At 35.8% G+C, this 20589-nt stretch overlaps 2 protein-coding genes and 1 long non-coding RNA gene across 18 annotated transcripts in view; all 3 read right to left on the minus strand.

The window, feature by feature from the left end:
- Positions 1–105: 105 nt before the first annotated feature.
- On the minus strand, positions 106–1866 carry LOC105231198 (39S ribosomal protein L28, mitochondrial). The gene is made up of 5 exons (XM_011212357.4): positions 1639–1866; positions 1030–1464; positions 818–964; positions 525–754; positions 106–467 (listed from the first exon to the last, which is right to left on the minus strand). Exons 1-5 carry the CDS (start codon positions 1657–1659, stop codon positions 395–397), a joined length of 906 nt encoding a protein of 301 aa, XP_011210659.1. The 5' UTR covers positions 1660–1866; the 3' UTR covers positions 106–394.
- A 452-nt stretch (positions 1867–2318) lies between these two features.
- LOC105231199 (vascular endothelial growth factor receptor 1) overlaps positions 2319–20589 on the minus strand; it is a 66492-nt gene continuing 48221 nt past the window's right edge. For 4 of the 15 annotated variants that reach the window (XM_049446434.1, XM_049446436.1, XM_049446435.1 and 1 more), the window contains 16 exons: positions 18812–19198; positions 18621–18748; positions 15701–15875; positions 14410–15063; positions 12592–12743; positions 11018–11192; positions 10476–10945; positions 10098–10398; positions 9875–10033; positions 9410–9700; positions 8619–9098; positions 8386–8545; positions 5248–5483; positions 4577–5172; positions 4187–4337; positions 2319–3891 (listed from right to left, as the gene is read on the minus strand). In XM_049446434.1, coding sequence (XP_049302391.1) covers positions 3350–3891; positions 4187–4337; positions 4577–5172; positions 5248–5483; positions 8386–8545; positions 8619–9098; positions 9410–9700; positions 9875–10033; positions 10098–10398; positions 10476–10945; positions 11018–11192; positions 12592–12743; positions 14410–15063; positions 15701–15875; positions 18621–18748; positions 18812–19198 — 5057 coding nt within the window. In that variant the 3' untranslated portion in view covers positions 2319–3349. Of the gene's footprint in view, positions 3892–4186; positions 4338–4576; positions 5173–5247; positions 5484–8385; positions 8546–8618; positions 9099–9409; positions 9701–9874; positions 10034–10097; positions 10399–10475; positions 10946–11017; positions 11193–12591; positions 12744–14409; positions 15064–15700; positions 15876–18150; positions 18356–18620; positions 18749–18811; positions 19199–20589 lie in introns of all 15 variants that reach the window. The other 11 variants (XM_011212358.4, XM_049446438.1, XM_029552365.2 and 8 more) reach the window with 11 other exon arrangements.
- LOC125775778 (uncharacterized) lies at positions 5490–7322 on the minus strand. 2 transcript variants are annotated; one of them, XR_007421378.1, is made up of 3 exons: positions 7126–7322; positions 6932–7028; positions 5490–6118 (listed from the first exon to the last, which is right to left on the minus strand). It is a non-coding gene; the product is annotated as an uncharacterized LOC125775778 (long non-coding RNA). The 2 variants fall into 2 exon arrangements; XR_007421379.1 differs by lacking the exon at positions 5490–6118 and adding an exon at positions 6127–6543.

Below are 20589 nucleotides of genomic sequence, written 5' to 3' on the forward strand. Positions count from 1 at the left end.
CAATTTATGAGGTAAGAATAGATGAATCTATGGTGACCAGCCTTGAATAAAAAAAGTGGAATAGTTGGTGGCAAGACTAGAACTTTTCCAAAACAAATATATATATTTATTGCATATATAATTGGATTTATTTCACTTTCATAGACGAGTATAAATTTACCTTTTACCAAAATTGCACTGCAAGTATGCGATGTGTTCGAAACACATAATGCCTATGTTTAAATGTTCACATGCATACTTTCAATACAATCTTTGTAAAATATTACTCATTGGTGAGAAATATTGATGAAAGGTCATATACCATATACATACATTGATTCTAAAAAAAAAACATGAATGTTTGACAAACATTAATTTTTGCATAACAGTGAATAAAATTAATAGACTAAGTCTTTTATGTTTCTTGCTTTTTGCCAAATGGGTTTATTTTCGACAACCAGTTTGATGTAGGCGAGGATGGTGCTTCACTGCAGGACAAATAAAAGTTACTTAGCGCATTTCGTTAGTTATAAAAATGTACTTACAGTTTTGTTATGCGTTCGATGTCAGCATCGTCGTTTCCCTTCGCCGACTTTTCATTGATGTGACTACCACTAGCTTCGCTAATACCGGCATTTCTCAGTTGTTCAATTAATTTCATCCGAAATTCGACTTTATGGGGTACAATAGGGTTTTCAGCGCGTATTTGAGCTTGCAACTTACGTATGGCTTCTTCATATGTATGACCGTACCATTCAATTTCTTCTGGTGTATACTAAAATATATACAGAACATCAAGACATTTCAAAAAAGTTCAATATATTATATTACGTCATACCGAATCCAAATAACATTTAAATTCCTTAAGAACACGCGCTCTCTCTGAAGGATTATCCGATAAATTGGGACAGCCATCCTTCAATTCCATTAGGATTTTGCGTTTCAACTTCAGGGCTAGTGCAGAACGCAAATCGCATGCAAGATTCTGAAAATTATAATATTTATAACTGAAATATAAAGTTATTTTCTCACAACCAAAATATTACACACCTTCAGAAGATAGTGATCGAAGCCATGACAATCGTGAATTTGATCGATGGTACGATCAGTTACGACCATTGAAATATACGCGTTTAACACCTGGCTGTGTACCACAGAACGTCGTAGTGTCGGTACCCAAAAGTGTGGCACTCGCCTTTTTTGTGGATGACGTTTTTGAAAACCTTTGATAACAGCCTCTCCACCCCAAATGCCTTCATGTGATTCGGGAGTGTCGATTAATGGCAAGGGTACATTTTGAACGGGTCTTACTTCCCCAGTCACTTCATCGTGTTCAAAGGGTTCAGTCTTTGGAACATAGTGTACGGCAGCTGGTGTAGTAAGCTTCCATTCGCGCCAGAATTTTTTGTAAGCCTCTGGCAGTTGTGCACCAAGACCTTTGTCGAAGCGTGTTAAACGCTTAAAGCCGTGCAGCAGTTGAGGTCCCTTTAAATAATACAATTTCGTTAAAATTCTCTTACGAGCACTCTACACAATATAAAAAATATTTTTAACACAGTAGCTTAAGTATTTTAAGCTGTTTATTCCATTTCCTTTGGAGATTTTGGCACTAAACATTTTCTTGTATTGCGTCACTATCACAATGACTTCGAAACTTACCTGCGATGTGGCGTGTGCCATGCCTAATTTTTTGAATTATAGTGTGCAACTATTTCGTTTTTATAATAACTGTTCTCCTGATTTTAACACAAGAAACAAAATTTTTACGTTAAAAACACAATTTCTTTAAAACTAATAAATGATTTTGAACTCTGATTCCAATTGAAAGTGGAAAAGATAGACATCAATCACGTTTTGACAATTCTTTTTCATTTCACATTCAGCTGATTCTGCTATGACAATCAGCTGGTTGCGCAGATATGTTATACAGCAACTTACTTTTAACAAAAGTAATTATGAACATTTGTATTTTACTTTTAACAAAATTATTTATGAACATTTGTATTTTACCAAGAGGCCATCAGCAATTAATAAATGATTAAATTTTATTTTGAGAAGTTGTTTGATTTTTAAAAATATTACAGTTTTTAGTTGGAGCTACACCAATTTGCAAATGTTGTATTTGCCAACACTAACTAGAACAGGGTGACACTGTGTAAAAATAATTGATGACTGAAGGAATACTCATTTCTAGCAATCACGGGTTGTACTCGTTTATATTCATCCGTTACAAAGAGAAACCTGCGATGGTTTAACGGATATTCAAAAACTGTTGCGCGAAACAAGTTCAATTAAATACCAACCATTAAAACATATAAATAAATGAACGATTTAAAACATGCATTTAGAAACTTTTATATATCGTAGATTTTATTCCTGCGCAAAATGTTTAAGGCATTCAAGTTCACAAAATTAAATCTTATTACAATAAAACTAATTAGATTTATATATAGCACATTGTAAAGTTGTCCGCTCACATTTAGTATGAGTATGAAACGCACAGTATATTTAAAAGTAGTCTATGTACAGTTAAAGTAGTTGTAAGTTGTAAACTTATTCTATTCTATCAGCGTATAGGCATTAATGACGAAAGTATCTTTCTTACATTTTAATTATACAACAATTATCTAAGTTTACATAAAGATAGTTCATTAAAACAAACATTTTTATCGCAATACATTTATATGTAAGTATTCAAGTCGGCGTTTAAGCTATCTCATTGTGTTTCTTTTATAATATTATAGGAGTATAAATGATTTTTAAGCATTCTGAACAATTTTTTTTTATTAAAAAATTTAAAATTTAAGTTCATATGTAATTTTAGCCTTATTATTTAATTTTGAAATGAAATAATGGATAAAAAATATGACCTCAAACCTTTCATGCTTCCATTAATAGTAATTAAATGCATTATGTATGTAATATTTTACCGTTTTTTAAGCTGGCGCGCTTTCATCGATAAGATCAATGATATTTGGAAAGCTAAAACCGTTAAAATAAATGTCAAGTTACTTTGAATAAGCAAAATCGCAAGCAATACTTATGACTATAACTGATTTTGACTATGAAAATGAACACTTATTAGCATAATAGCTATAAAATCGACTTTTAACGAAACTTCTTAAAAAAAATAACCAAAAATAATAACAAAATAAAATTAAAAAATATTGATTTTACTTTCGATAATTAAACCTCACATAGAGTAGTATAATTTAGTTAGTAGTCTTTAGTTACTACAAAAGTTGAATTCATCTAATCATGAAAATGTTTGTTCGAATTTTTACATTCGCGCGCATATTAGCAATAGCCAAATAACGCTGCTATTCAACTGTATACCCCGGATTGTGTTGCATTCTCTGCTAACCTCCCTTCATTTATTATCCACTTCCTTCGAAACAGTCTTTAAAATTTGATAACTGGGATTGGAAAATGCATCCGCTGCTCTCGCACCATTGTTATTCAACTTTTTCGGTGAATTCACGTTCACATAGTTATCGCTGCCGCTGAGTTCGGTCTCGGCGATGTGATGACGCGGCGACGGTGTAGGCGTAGCGCGTACATGTTGTTGTAATATGTTTTTGGCGAACTTTCGGTCTTGCCCTGGACTATCGTCGCCATCATCGGAATTGTGATGTGTGCCCGTCAGCATTGGTATCTCCTCCGGTTGTATGCCCTCCTTCTTGCGATTCTTATTGATTGGACTATCGAGATTATTCACTAAGGTTGGGGAATGTTGTGATGTTGGTGGCGCTGTCGGTGCTGTATTATCTGGGAAGGTGAAAGAAGTTGTTGTTGTTGTATTTGTATCATCATTTGAATTTTGATAATCTTTGGGACGTGTCGGTGAGAAAATGGTTGTACCAGTTTCGATGCTCATATTTAAGTAGTCGTCGGAAGTAGATGGCTGTATACCTGGGTGAACGTAATGGGAAGGACAAACGCACACAAATGCACAAACGCATGGTAGGCAAGACGGAGTGTGGGGTTAGTTGCATGAAATCGAAGACAGATGTAAATACATATGTGTATGTATGTAGATGGAAAGATTTTAAATAGAACATAGAAATATGTAAGAGTGGTTAGTTAAAGAAAGACACAGTCGCATTTATATACAATTATAAATATGTAGATAATTACATATGTGTGTAAAAAGGATGTTTTTATGCATACACGTGTGAATAAAGGTATTAAAATGATTTAAACTTACGTATTTCAGGCAATATATGGCCGTTTACATAGCGTGGTGGCGCCGGTGCCATTTCGTCTGGTGAGCCCATTAGCGACAGATAATCAGTTGGCTTGGTATTGGCATTGTCCATGTTCGCGCGCAAATAGGTGTCATTCAAATCAACATAATGCTGTCGAAAAATTAAAATATTTTTTAGTACATCGTCTATAGGAATTTTATCCCTCTTTATATTCAAATACACAACAAATAAGTTTTTGTTTTTAAAACGGTAATGGATAAGTGAGAGGGATGTTAATCAAAGGTCAGCTGTTGGCATTATTTTTATAAATTTCTTAAAATTGGTAAAACAATTTTGTAACTTTATTTTTTGTATTGGCTTTCCATATCATTCAATTTTTTTCTACTCACATTTGTCACATCCTCGCCCAGCATACGTGCGAAATATTTTTCCAACACATTAAATAATGGACGGCTCTCCGGATTTGTACTCCAACACTCCAACATTATATCATACAATTCATTATTGGCATATGGCGGTTTCTCCATGCGATAACCATCTTTTATTTTCAAATATAAGCTCTGATTCGGATCCATACCGGGATAGGGTACCTTGGCCAGTGAGAAGAACTCCCACAAAACAATGCCAAACGACCAGACATCAGTGTAAGTGCTAAATATATGATCGCTGAGCGACTCCAAGGCCAACCATTTAATCGGCAACGGCGCTTCGCCTTGTTTCTTGTAATTCTCACTTTTATACATGGAACGTGCTAAGCCAAAATCGCAAATTTTCACCACATTATCCTCACAAAGCAAGATATTACGAGCCGCCAGATCACCGTGCAATACCTTACGCGACGACAGATAATCCATGGCGCGTGCCACTTGGAATGCCCAACTTACCAGCTGTGTTGTGGTAATTGTCATTGCTTCTGTACTATCTGGTTTGTAGTTGGAGCGCCAAGCAGGTTGCACTGAATTATTTGATAAGACATTATCATCGTCTGGTGGAGAAAAATAATAAACAGAGTAACGGTGTTAAAAGCAAATACATTAGAATATGAAATGCAGTTATGTACCCTCCGGTATTGTGGTCATTACAGTCTGCTCCGTTGCACAGCTATCCACATGTCCTTCGTACAAATCCGATTGACGCAAATATCCAGTGGAATTGGGACGGCCGGCACGTGTGCCGGAGCGTGGATCCTCGTCGGAATTTCTACGATTATTTGCCGTATAATTATTATTCATATTATTCATATGATTAACATATTGGTGATTTGCAAATGCCAGATTAACATATCTTACTCCATCACTGATTCAAATAAAATGCAAGGCATCCATAGTGCATAAAATAGTTGTTGTTATGAGCACCACAAATATTATTCCCATTGTAAGTACACAAGCATCATTCGCATTGGAAGTAGGAAGTAGTAGGGACAAATAATTACCAGCACCACAAAAATATAGTTAAACACATACAGATATACATAAATCAGTTAATAAATGGCTCACAGAAGTGGTATTTACAAATATTTTAAGTGCAATTTAGAAAAAAGGTTATTAACAAATAACTTTTTTAGATATTAGTATTTTTAGTTGAAAGTAGAATAGATGAAAGAACATGCTATGAGAATAAAGCTTAACTATTTATATGTGAAAATAAAAATAATACGTATTTTTGTATGACTAAGTGGTAGTGCGCTATTCCAATCACTATATAATGAAAGTTGGCAAGAAGTTTGAAACACTACACGCTGCCTGCTTTACTTATATAGAGCCAGCTGGCAGCCAGGAACTGTTGAAGTCACTACTGACTTTCAAATCACATTACTGCGCGTCGTGAGCGTCTCCTAAGCACTGGCCAGGCACGGTGCCTGCTTTTATTATATAGACCCAGCTGGCTGCCAGCTTCATAACAGCGACATCTCTTCGCGACGTGAGCGTCACCTAAGCGCTGGCTAGGCACGGTGCCTGCTTCTCTTATATAGAACCAGCTGGCAGCCAGCATCATAACAGCTACATCACTTCGCGGCGTGAGTGGCACCCAAGCGCTGGCTAGGCACGGTCCCTGCTTTTCTTATTTAGAACCAGCAGGCAGCCAGCTTCATAACAGCGACATCACTTCGCGGCTTAAGCGTTACCTCAGCACTGGCCACGCACGATGCTTGCTTTTCTTATATACACTCAGCTGGCCGCCCAGCTTCATAACAACGACATCACTTCGCGGCGTAAGCGTCACCTAAGCACTGGCCAGACACAGCGGTTGCTCGTCTTATATAGAGCCAGCTGGCTGCCAGCTTCATAACAGCGACATCACTTCGCGACGTGAGCGTCACCTAAGCACTGGCCAGGCGTCGCGACGTGAGCGTCACCTAAGCACTGGCCAGGCATGGTGCCTGCTTTTATTATATAGAGCCAGCTGGCCGCCAGCTTCATAACAACGACATCACTTCGCGACGTGAGCGTCAACCAAGCACTGGCGAGACACGGCGCGTGCTTTTCTTATATAAAGCCAGCTAGCAGCCAGCATCATAACAGCGACATCACTTCGCGGCGTGAGTGGCACCCAAGCGCTGGCTAGGCACGGTCCCTGCTTTTCTTATTTAGAACCAGCAGGCAGCCAGCTTCATAACAGCGACATCACTTCGCGGCATGAGCGTCACCTAAGCACTGGCCAGGCACGGTTCCTACTTTTCTTTTATAGAGTCAGCTGCCAGCCAGCTTCATAACAGCGACATCACTTCGCGACGTGAGCGTCACCTAAGCACTGGCCAGTCACAACGGCTGCTTTTATTATATACACACAGCTGGCCGCCAGTTTCATAACAGCGACATCACTTCGCGACGTGAGCGTCACCTATGCACGGACCAGGCACGATGCCTGCTTTTATTATATAGAGCCAGCTGGCCGCCAGCTTCATAACAGCGACATCACTTCGCGACGTGAGCGTCACCTAAGCACGGACCAGGCACGATGCCTGCTTTTATTATATAGACCCAGCTGGCTGCCAGCTTCATAACAGCGACATCACTTCGCGACGTGAGCGTCACCTAAGCACGGACCAGGCACGATGCCTGCTTTTATTATATAGACCCAGCTGGCTGCCAGCTTCATAACAGCGACATCACTTCGCGACGTGAGCGTCACCAGGGCACGGTGCCTGCTTTTATTATATAGAGCCAGCTGGCTGCCAGCTTCATAACAGCGACATCACTTCGCGACGTGAGCGTCACCTAAGCACTGGCCAGGCACGGTGCCTGCTTTTATTATATAGAGCCAGCTGGCCGCCAGCTTCATAACAGCGACATCACTTCGCGACGTGAGCGTCACCTAAGCACTGGCCAGTCACAACGGCTGCTTTTATTATATAGAGCCAGCTGGCCGCCAGCTTCATAACAACGACATCACTTCGCGTCGTGAGCGTCACCTAAGCACTGGCCAGACACAGCAGTTGCTCTTTTTATATAGAGCCAGCTAGCAGCCAGCTACTGTTGAAGTCACTCGTGACTTTCAAATCACTTCACTTCGCGATGTGAGTGTCACTTAAGCGCTGCTTGGGCACCGTGCCTGTTTACTTGTATAGAGCCAGCTGCCAACTAGCTACATTGTTGAGTTAGAACCTGTACGTATAGCTGCCATTCAAATCGACAGATCAAAATAGGCAAAATGTTCGTATACGAGTACAGCTATAGCAAATAGCTGCCATTCAAAAAGATCAAAATCAAAATAAAGATAATTTAAGTGTTTTATACTATGGGGCATGCATAATTCGAGTACAGCCCATGCCAACGTCTTTGTTAGTTATTAATTCAAAGTCTTGGATTGTTAATATGCGTTGTGAATAGCTATGGTTTGGTTAGAGTTGCACAATTGAATTATATCAGAACCAATAAAATCATAAGGTTTAAGCAAACAAAAGGCCATGCCACGAAATGGAACATTCTGTTGGAATGTTAATTGTTAGATACAAATATCGACTCTTAACAAATAAAATATATGAATATGAAATTCTAAATACTTGTTTTTGTTTTAGTAAAATGCAATTAGTTTAAGGTAATGGAAACTAAAAACGAAGAATCTTACGTTCCCAATATTATTAATATTATTAGTTATTATTGAGCTGCATGCCATGTAGTATATACATACATATGTTAACCAAATATATGAGTGATTAAGCTATTATTTGATACGATGTAGACAGTAAAGAACATACCGGTTTAACTCGAAATTATCCGAAAACCGCTGTTTGGTGATGGTTGGATCAATTTTATCCGTTTCAGGGTTAATTTGATTTATGAATCGTTTACGATTTCGCAGTAAGAAGTTTTGTACATTACCATAACGACAATACTCCACAATAACCATTAATTCACCTAAAAAAAAGAAATATTTTTAAAATTAATATAATCAAGTGATTTAGAACAATCGAGTGATTTAGCTACACACGTTTCGCAATATTTTTGGTGACTGCACCCAACAGATTGACAACATTCAAATTTGGGCCGAGGTGCACCAAAATCTTCAATTCCGTCACCAGCGCTCGCATCACCTCATTATCAGCAATGCGTTTGACCATTTTCACAGCCACTACCGTTTCCTTTTCATCTGGTCGTATGCCTTCCGCATGGGCTTTTAACACCACACCAAAGGCGCCGGCACCCAATTGCTTGCCCAATTTAAGTTTTTCACGTGGAAATTCAAAAGCACGATCATATGGCAATAAATCGGCCTGTTCGTCTAAAGTCAGCGCCGGATTTATATGCTCCACAGCGCCGTCTTCGAAATTTGCCAAACCGGCTGCTTTGTAATCACGCAGACGCTTTCGTTCGCGCATGACACGCACACATAGATAAATCACCAGGGCAATGAGGAAAATGAAGAAGAACAATATGGCGAGTATCCAACCGACGCGCATGCGTGGTAAATCTGCAGAACAAATCAAGTTATGAGTTTACTTATATCGGTATTCTGCTAGAGACGATTGTCTCATGTCTCTAATTGTCACAATCTTCTTTTAGTGACTCTGTTAGTCAGGAGTCTCATTTTGGTATTCTGGCAGATACAGTATACTACTAAGTATACAGTATACTACTTTACTGTATCTTCCAGAATACCAAAATGAGACTCCTGACTAACAGGGCCACTAAATTACTATTGTGACAATTAGAGACATGAGACAATAGTCTCACGCAGAATACCGATATTAGATTATTACATGTGGTTAAAATGAAACTCACTTGTAATTTTAACCGCCGAACTCACTTCGACAGAACCCAAACGATTTGAAGCCACACATTTGTATACACCTTCATGTTCAGGTTTGATATATTGTATAATTAGTTTGCTGCCATCGTCTAGAATGTTCACATAACTGCTGTTGTTCAATTCAACATCGTCCTTATACCAATGTACTTCCGCTGCTGGTATTGCATCCGGTTTGCATTCCAATTGTAAAGCATCGCCAAGCTTGCGCTCCATTTTAACACTCTCATCAAGATTGGTATGCCGCATGCGTGGAGCCAAGGGTTCTGCAGCAGAGAAAAAGGGAATGAAAAAGAGAGCAAAATAACAAATAAATATTTTTGTTCAAACGTAAAGCGCTTACTCAAGAACTTCTGCCACAAAGCCACACTCATTGTCGAAAGTGGTGTGATCTTGCTGAATTTCGCAAAACAAAAAAATGGATTTACGTGCCAACTTACCATTAACAAAAATACTCCTATATTTAGTTTCTTCCATATCGGGATTGTTTGCATTACGTGCACGACACTCATAGCTGCCCTGATCGCTATCTTGTATATTTTCGATAACCAATGTTTTTTGATACGAGTAGCTGCTTGAAGAGTTGCTGATGACAATATCTACAACAAGAGCATAAATGTGATTAGTATTTAAAACTAATTGCTTTCGTAATATAGAACTTACTGCCGCTGTTCTCTTCCACCAATTCGCCATCTTTATACCAATCCAGATCGTCAGAGAAGTAATAAGAGAGAGCAGCACACGTGAGTGTCACCTCATCACCGCGTGCAATTTTCTTATTCTCATCCGTACCGTATATGGTCATATTGTCATTTATGTCGCCAATAAGCACGTGACCTTTACCTTCACCCTTACCTTTCGGATTTACTGCTAAACAACGCATAATACCCGGCCTTTCTGGCGTAAAAAATAGGTCATGTATATATTCAACGGCCGTTGCGCCTGGTTGCGCATTTAGTGTAGACTATTGTTGTCATGAAATGAAATAAAATTAATGTTAAAATAAGTAAAAAACAAAGAAAAGGAATAAAGTTTGCATACATTGAAGCTTTGATCCATTCGCTTGTTGCACGACGGCCAACGCGGTGATATGCTACACGGTGTAAATACCCATGAGACTACCGCGTAGGGAAAGGATAACACTTTGCACTGCAGATGTGCTTCTTCGCCAGCCTGCACATACACATCCTCGACAGTCACTTTGGGTTTGTCGCTGATGCTCACATTGAATTTCAACTCTTTCACCAGCAATTCATTCTTGGCGCGTATCACATATTCACCACTGTCCTCGAGTTGTGCATTCACTATTTGCAGCGTTATCGAAGTGTCGGTGGTGTTGATGATATATTTTTTGGATGGATGAATTTGCGTGTTGTCTGGTTTGTACCAAGTAAGCGTAGGGAACGGATAACCGCGATATTTAACATTGATCTGCACCTTTTTATTCGCGCTACTGGCGATTTTGTAGTAACCGGAGGGCTCACTAATGTTGATATAGCCCTCATCGCGATCTGGCGATAATGTGTTTAAAAGTATTTATGTAAAGAAGGTTGTGCTTAAATCAATATAGCTTTTATACTCACTTAAAATTGTCATTTGATAATTGTTGCGTCCAACATTTTTCGAATGGTCCGTACAAATGCATTCATAAAGACCAGAATCCGATTTCTTTGCGTTTAGTATTGTCAATTTTGCCTCGCCAACTTGATGTGTGGATGTTTTATTTATAAATGTTGGTATAGTTTTAATCATGCGGTCCTATATCATATAAAATATTTACAAATTTTTAGTTGAAGAAAATACTATTAGCACTAATATTTTAAAAAGTATTGCTTTACAAATTGGTTTTTATTTTAAAATACATCATAAATTTGTTTTTTGTAAACCCTGAACAGGATAAATTTGCCACGAAGTTTGTAATACCCAGAAGAAAACGTTGGAGATCTTATAAAATATATATATAAATGATCAGCCTGATGAGCTGAGTCGATTTAGCCAAGTCCGACTGTCTATGCGTCTGTCTTTATATATGCGAACTGAGGTTTTGCACACGTCCTTTTCTTTCCAAGAAGCTGATAATTTGTCGAAACCGCTGGTATCGGAATTTTAGCATATAGCTGCGATACGAACTGAACCATCGGAATCAAATGTTTGCATTGAAGACTTTTTCATTTGACGAGATATCTTCACGAAATCTATATATAAATGATCAGGAGGACGAGAAAAGTTTAAATCCGGGTGACTGTCTGTCTGTCCGTCCGTCCGTTTGTGCAAGCATTAACTTCAGTAAACTTCAGATATCTTAATGAAACTCGGTACTCGGGTTTCTTAGTTCAAAAAACTGACGGGTTCATAGATGTGTAGTTGGTAGAAGTAGTCGATCTACTGCCACATACACAAAACACCATTAACTGAAAACCTATAAAGTGTGAAAATTGGACGATGGGCGTGGCGCCGCCCACTTTTTATTGCTATTCCATATCTCGCGATCCGACTCTCCGATTTCGACTAAATTTAGTACGTGACATTCCACTTATTTTAAATCCAACCAAAACTGTTCAAGCCCCTAGGTACCGAATATGTGGACCCCGGTACCTATAAGTGGCTTTTGGCCGAAAATACCGGTCAATGTATGAGATATACAATTGAAATTCAAACACTTCCTCACAATAGTAACATTGTGTATCAAAAATGGGTTGAATCAGGTTAATACTTCCCTGAGCCCCCATATAACTAATGTCAGGATTTTCGAACATCCGACCTATTTTCCTCCATGTGATTGATGATTGTATGTAAGATACCTTATTGAAACCCAGGGAGCACTTTTTTTAATATGTGGCATGATAATAGTCAATGGATACAATCGGGTCTATACTATCGCAACTCCTATACTCGTATACTACATAAATATAATGATGTTCGTTTTTCTAACAAATCTTATGCCCAATATATGGGTCAGTGTATGAGTTATATAGAATATAGGTATGTATATATAAAATTGCTTAGATTCCGAACCTCTGGTCGACGTTTTACATCTTAAGGTATTTCCCTGGCTTTTATTCTTGCACCTGAATTTACTACTTCCTCACTTGTTTTTTATACAAATTTTGTTTAAAATAAATTTTGTATATTCCATTATTGCTTTGCTTAATCTCACCTCATCTACACCTGGTGGTGTTTTCCATTCTGTTGAGTATGAAACATCAAAGGCGATTTTCACATAGCAGTTCAGCGTGAAGTTTTCACCAACGTTCACATGTCCACGGGAATTTGAGGTTATAATCGGTTTCTCAATATATTTCGTACTCGCTATTAGTTTAACGATTTATTGACGATGAATGTCGTAAAGCAAAAAAATTATATAAATAAATAAATAAATGTGTTTTTTAAATAAAATTTACTAAAAAACTAAAAGCCAACATTACTTGGGAATAATACATAGAACAGAGGAGTACAAATCGTACAAAATGCATGCAAATACATAAAATATATAGCGTAGCATATACAATTCAAATATTTTATATAAAAAACTACAACAAATTTACAATACAATTTACAAATAAATATATAAAAACTAAATAAAATGCAATATGAATATTTTTTAATGATGGAATGTAGATATACAGTTGTGAAAATTAGTTATGAAAGCAAAAAAACTGCGATGCGCTTGGAATGATGGATTAAGTACCAGTTTCCGATGTATTTTTTTTCGAACATATTTTATGAGCTCAGTTGATAAAAACACGAACCGATTAATATCAAACAAGAAGCTCCATTAGCTAAAGCTGGGTATACATGACCACAATACCGTTATTTTGGTGAAATTCATAAACAAAACTTATGAAAAAAAGCTATTTACATATGTATTTGCATAAACATTATATTTATTACATAATTTGATTAAGAGTTTGTGCTCAATGTGTGCTTCGAAAGTCTCTTGTACGATAGTTTTATTGGAAAATTGCTATGTAGGAGTCTTGATTTTTACTAATTTACTAATTATACTAATTCAAATTTTTTTCTTTTGTAGTTGTTGGAAATAACCAGAAAGACAGTATTTTAGTGATAGTCTCTACAACCTTTTAAGCTCATTTTAACTTATACCATTTTCTTAGCAGCAGCTTAAACTTCTAAAGCTTGTTATGAAAATAATTATTACTATAACCCTTAGTAATATCTTGAAAGAAGATTTCACTATAAATTTAAAGCGTATTATCACTTTGGCTGTGGTGAACTTCAGTCTCACTTTCATAAAGATTTTGGCGTACCGTATTGTCCAAAAATCTTTACATTAAAATTGTGCTCAGAAATTTTCGCGATGCATAAAGTTGCAAATTTCTTCTTGGTTTGATCTAGGCTTTTAGCCGCACTCAGTTACAATACAATACGAGTATATCATGTACCATATACAATATTAAAATTCATATGTATGCATATATCATATACCACGTATACATAAATACATACATAAGTACACTTTTTCAGCTTTAACAGCTTATCTTCCATACCTTTCATTTACTTCTTTACCAAGCTTAAGAACTTTTCATTATTTTTTTACTTACCAAATACAATACGCACGACTTTAAAGCATTTTACGCGCCAACATGTGAGCTTCTTTTGAGCCAAAAGCTTTCGAAGCATTTTACGCGCCGAAATGTGAGCTTCTTATGCACCAAAAGCTTTCGCAAGCTTTTTAAGCGTTAAAATGTGAGCTTCACTTAAGATAAAAACTTTCAAATGAAATTAAAACGTGGTACATATGTAGATAACATTTAATGTATAAATTGTGCGTTTGAAAATTTTCGTTGGAAAACAACAATAATTTTCCAGCATAATTCATGCGCCTAAAAAAATATATTAATTGAGAAAATTCCGTGCATTCAACAACAATCTCGAAAAAAAGGGTACGAAAAATCTACATGAAAATGTGTAGCTTTTAAATTACTGTTATATGCTGGTAATATATAGAACTTACATCGTTGCGCACCACGGAATCGTGAACTATGCCATCTAGTTGTTGGCGCAGCGCGTTTCAAAAGCGGCCGCTTTGTGCCGCGCAAATGTGTTGAACGTTGTGGTGCGTTTTCATAAATATGATTTTCTTCAACAACATTACTGTCACTATTATCAATGTCAGTGAGCTGGTCGTCTGTATAATTGTTAACTACTTTTGCGTTTTTATAGCCAGAAAGAGTAGTCGCGTGCGTCGTAACGTAACCGTCACCATTAGTAATACCCACAACATTTGCTAGGATATTGCTATTATGAGTTTCAACGCCAAAGATACGCTTATTTTCATTAACAACATTGCCATCACCAAGATTAGTTGTGTCAACATTAAGATCAACATCCACACCCATTTCCACAGCTGTTACAACAACAGATTTATTTAACATTTTATGCAAAACAGGCGATTTGTTTCGTTTAGCTACATCAAAAATGCGGTTAGTGACAGACATGATTTTGTTAGTTACTGTACTTGTTTCGGATTTCGTGCTTCGGCTTGGTCTGGGTTTATAAATGCGTTTAGTTTCTAAGGATATGATTTGATTGGCATTGTGCTTTGGTTCGTTTGTAGTTGTGGTATTCATTGTAGTTACTGTAGCCTCCACCGATGTATTATCCGATGCTTCAGTTTGTCGAATATTCATACACACATATGTATAATTAATTGATTTTTTTTTTATTTTTTAATGTTAATTACAAAAAAAATTTAAACGCATTTTCGTTTGTTAAGTATTTTATATATGTATTTCAATAACCGCCGGATTGATAGAGGCCCAAAATGGTGTATAGGAAAAATAGAAAAAGGCCATATGTGTAAGTGTGTATACGCATGTAAACTATGTAATTGTATACTTAGGAGTAAAATACGCGAATAAAATTGAAATAAAAGAAAGCCGAAAAACCAACACCAAATTTCAAGTTGATAACCAAATAATTGTCTTAAGTTATTCGTAATTTTCGAGATTGGATATAAGTATACAACTATTTTAGGCTAATCTTAACTCATACTTCTTAATAGAAATATACTAAAACGTTTTTGACAACGTCAGAAGAAGTTAAACCTTATTTTTTCAAATATTAGTAACATTTTCCAATCATTTCAACTAAATATTTAAATAAATTTTGTTTAAATTCGTTTTCGTTCATAACAAATCGTAAGTAAAAGAAAAAAGTATTTTGTTTACAATAAATGTAGCTGTAGTAAATAAGATAGGTACAAGAGACACAGAAAACAATCACAAATGGGGTGCAAAACTCACGATTAACAGGTTCGTTACCACTAAAAAAGATCTCAAAGGTTTGTTCCTCCTCTTCATTTAATGCAGACGGCACTTTCGGTCGGCACACATAGCTGCCGCCATCGGTAACGCCGCGTATTTCGACGACGAAACCGCGCTGTGGATTATAGCGGCCGGTATTTTCACTGGAAAATGTCTAAATAGCAATAAAACGTTTTGTGTTGAATTTAGAAAAAAGTTATAGACTTAAAAACTAACTATATGAACGAGCGGTAAGCGAGGAAAGAGCACAAAAGTGATGGCGATGTGTATGTGGACGTGTGTAATACAAAAAGCTAACGAGAGAAGGCGAGCAAGGTACAGGTATTGCATACAAAATAAACAATATGAAAAATATCTTACATTTATTATTGTTAATATAAGTATATATATGTAGGTATAATAAAAACGTGTCCAAATTTTGTAAGTGGTTACTTTTTAACTTTGTTAAGTTAGGTTAGTTTAAAAAAAAAATCGTTCCTGTGGCAAAGTGCACTGAGGTTTCCACAGGGGCAACTGCGAACTTGTTATAATGTAAAAATACAAGAATGTATAAAATGAAAAAGTTTAAAATTAGTCAAATAAGTGTGAGAATGTCTACAGACAGTCTGGTGTATTTATTTACAAAAATGATTTCTATGAATGGACTACAAAAGTACTTTTTATCTAGTAATTTACGTTTTCCGTTTATATATAAAAATAATATGACTTACTAACATACATACATATATACATAACTGCATGGTATTTAAAAAATATGCGCAAATTTTTTAATAATTTAACTATCTGAATTTCCAAAATAATATTATACTGTTAACTGTATATATGGTTTTAAAAATTCTTATACTGATTCTGGTAGTGCCCTCTAATATATCCTGTATACAAATATTTATCTTAAACTAAATATATTATAAGCCCTATAACAGATACGAGGATTTTCTGTAATATCTAGGTTGATATTTTATCACGCTTATCGATTTACATTATTATATGGTATATTAAATTATATCGTCGCCTGAAATGCAAAATGACGTAACATCTCTTTTCATAAGTTTACAGGCGAAGGAAAAACGATAATAATAGAAACCACTCATATTGAAAAAAAATTTGTTTTGGTTATAAAATGGTTATATTGCGTAGTCGAAAAAGTCTTTTCGTATTTCCAATCAAACTTCAATTTATTTTTTTTTTATTTAAGAACAAAAAAAGTAACATTTTGGTTGACCACTTTTTGCCATTTTCCCGCTAGAGACATTATTCCTTCAGTATAAAACTTTTATCAGTGAAAATCGAAATTTCGAAAATTCCAGAACAAAGCTAGCGAATCATTGTTGTGCTACACGAACGGATGCAGCATCGTTTCCGTGAACTTCGCAAATTTCCTTGAGTGGCATTGTTCCCTTTTTTATACAAAAATTTCAAAATATAACGAATTTCTTCATTATTTTCACTCATTTTTGAACAGCTGTAACTTTTTTTCAACTTCCGCGAATTTAATATTTTTTGGCTAAATAAAGCTTAAAATCTCACCTTTCCAACATGATTGGTAGCACTGGAGGTGTACGACTGCAACTACATCTATTGACAAAATACGAAGACATTGGTTATATCTGACAGTAGAAGTCGAAAATTTTATGTTAGATATATGCAATATGATGTAGTGAATCGTAAGCAATAAAAAACTCAATTTCGTTTTTTTGTTTATACGGTGTTTTGCATTTTAGGTGACGATATACATATGTATGTATGTTATGACTTTGAGAAGTACCTAATAACTTTTCGTTTGGTATAAAGTGAATTGATATCAAAAATAAATGAAACCAGTGCAGAAATTCTTATAACCCCTTGCAAAACGAGTGTACTAACTTCCGCCTAAACGAATCTTGGTAAAGTTTATATCGCAAGGACAAATTCTTATTAGTCTTAGTGTGATCGAACCCTTAGATGCTTTTTTAGTTTTCACTATTAATCACATTTGCTTTTGCTGCCTAATTTGATATACCTTGGTGCTATGGCTCAAATGGACCCTGCCTAATCAGATGAAATAAAAAAATTTTCTTTTATATTGAAATTTCCATCAATTAATCATATTATGCAATATTTATTATATGTGGACCAATTAGCTTGTTATATAAATCGTATAATTTATAGTACTAGCTTTATCTATTTAGCAAATTTGTACTTATTTTTATATTTATAAAGAGTAATGCCAAATAATTACATATTTATACAGGTTGGCATACTGCTAGAGCTACTGTGCTATGTACCTCTGTGTACTGTCTACTATATCTATTATATATATGGATGTTTATGGTACTATATATTGTTTTTGGGTAACTATAAATAGTCATATGTATATATACAAGGTATTGCGATCTACATAAATTTATAGTTGTTGTTTTTTTAGATAAAAAAAGACTTGAGTGACATACGTTTCATACTAATTATATAGTTAAGTGAACTAATTGTGCTTCCATTGCGGCTAAAGCAATCCAAATCAGCAATGTTTTTCACATTGTGTATGATAAAACCGATTTTCGGATCGAATTCAATTGAGTCATACACATTGGCAGGTGGAAAGCTTGTATGCTGTGGCGTCGACTTAGAGGAACACAAAACTTTTGCCTCCACCCCATCCTAAATATAATATAAAATATTAAGCCAAGAAAAAAATGTATGTAGCAGCCATAACCAAAGTAGTTAAAGACACAATTTAATGAAATATGAAACCGAATATGACAATTAGCATTCATAAACATTGCAATTAATTAAATAGGTATTTCATTGAAAGTGCAAGCGAAAAACTTATTAAGCTCGTGTATGCGCAAAGTGTAAAATTGGAAGAGCTTGTAAGCAAGTTGACATTTAGTCAAAATAAATACTAATTTCTATATATACTTACTTCACCATGCGACGTGGTTAGCAGCACTTCTATGTCGGGCATAGTTGGTTTGCATGGTATGACCGTATCCTGGTACTGTAGTGCACTAATGACCGGAAATTCATTTTGTGACAAAAGATTAACGGGGTCTGTGGGGGGAATAACAACGTTAGTAAATATAATCTATGCCTCTAGGGTATATTTATGCTTACCATTAACGTATATGTAAATTGAGGACGCTTTATTATTGTTAACCAACTCTACAAGTTCCTCGTCCTGCATTGCTTCTAGTTTATTTGGAATACTTGATTTTTTTACGCAATAGTAATTACCCAAATTTTTGCTAGATATATCCAAGAGATATAGCATACTGCCATGGGGACGTTGTGGATCACCAGTGTTAAATGTTTGCTCGTCGTAGTCAGTATCATCAGGGAGTCTCCACGATAATGGCTCATCGGCCTCACAACGTATTGTATAATTGGTATTTAATTCAAGTGTTACAGCCTCCATTAGAGGTGTGATTAACGGTGCACCGTATTCGACAGCATAATTACGACGGAATTCCTCGTCGTCATTTGTTGGAAATAATTGTGGCGCTGAAACATAAATAAAAACTAATTAGTTATATAATAATAGAATGTATGCGGATAAGTCTTAAAAATGGTTTAGCAATCTCAGCTCAGCTCAACTTTGCTTGACTTATGCGAGCTGTCTGTTCGTTTCGCTACTTTTCAATTTTGTTGAATGACAAACATTTTTGTATGTATGTATATGGTTTTATTAACATTCCTAAAATCTATTCTTTCTTATGCCCTGTGAGCATATGTATTTCTTACTTGAGTACCAAAAAAACACATACATACATACTTGTATATCTATATTATGTTGCATGAGACTTTTATGTGGCTGGCGCACGCATTTCAAAACATATGTACACACTCACAAACTGAAATAAATTTTAATATAACTGTTGGAAGCCACAAAAAAGCAGAGATCGGATGCACACAATTAAACTGTGTCGCCAGTGGCGCCAAAGTCCAACTCTATTTACTCACAAAGAATTCTTTGCTTTTTGGTATTCGTATTGGATGAGGTGGCGTTTAATTAAAGACAGCTGTATAGCACCAGGGAAGTTATTTGCAAACGCAAACGAATGGAAAAAATTATAGCAAAATACATACATATTGAAAAATTGGGGAAAAAAGAGATGTGGAATAAAACGTCTAACTTTGAGCAAACAAATTTAATATAAATACGTCAAATAGAAATAAGCGTTAATAATTATAAATGACGAATATTTTTACAGACTTACATATGAATTTGTTGGTAAGAAAGCTTTTATACCCTAATTAGGGTATATCAGCTTTATAATCCCCAGAAGAAAACGTTGGAGAACACCCTATCAAATATATACATTAAAGATTAGAGTAACAAAGTGACTCGATTTATTTTTGTCCTTGTCTCAGTATATTCCCGAACTAGTTTTTCAGTCTTTTGTGATATTAATCTGAATTTTTGCTGAGGTTTTTTTCTACCGAAAACGCTTCTCATTTGACGAAAGTGTCCCCCTATTGGACCCGGTACCTGTTTTTCTTATATAGAGCCAGCTGATAACCAGTTTGCCGTGAGTCTCCTCATGACTTTGAAATCAAATCACATCGAGATGCATGAGTTTCCTAAGCATTCGCCAGGCCCGGAGCTGGTTTTGCCTATACAGGTCAGCTGCCAACCAGCTATATTGTTCAGTTCGGACGACTATGTTCATGTAGTGGAAACTTTTATAAGAAAATTGTCAAGGATTATATTCCAAGATAACGGTACAATAACAGCGCCTATTTTTCCGATCGGACTACAATAAAAAATAACTGCTATGCGAACTGGCCGATCAAAAAAGAGATAATTTTTTACATATGCACCCGAAGTTAACGATTTTTTATTGTTTTGTTTTTAATTTTTTTTTAACTTTTGTACGATTTGCAGCCCAGGT

The sequence above is a fragment of the Bactrocera dorsalis genome, chromosome 1, assembly GCF_023373825.1.
Source record: "Bactrocera dorsalis isolate Fly_Bdor chromosome 1, ASM2337382v1, whole genome shotgun sequence".
NCBI classification, from domain to species: domain Eukaryota; kingdom Metazoa; phylum Arthropoda; class Insecta; order Diptera; family Tephritidae; genus Bactrocera; species Bactrocera dorsalis.

What these genes read in the sequence shown, in the direction of transcription:
- LOC105231198 (XM_011212357.4), bottom strand. Translation starts at nt 1,659, where the DNA reads ATGGCACACGCCACATCGCAG. An exon ending in TGGCACACGCCACATCGCAG is followed by an intron (nt 1,465 to 1,638) that starts GTAAGTTTCGAA and finishes TATTATTTAAAG; the next exon opens with GGACCTCAACTGCTGCACGG. An exon ending in TCGATCACTATCTTCTGAAG is followed by an intron (nt 965 to 1,029) that starts GTGTGTAATATT and finishes TATAATTTTCAG; the next exon opens with AATCTTGCATGCGATTTGCG.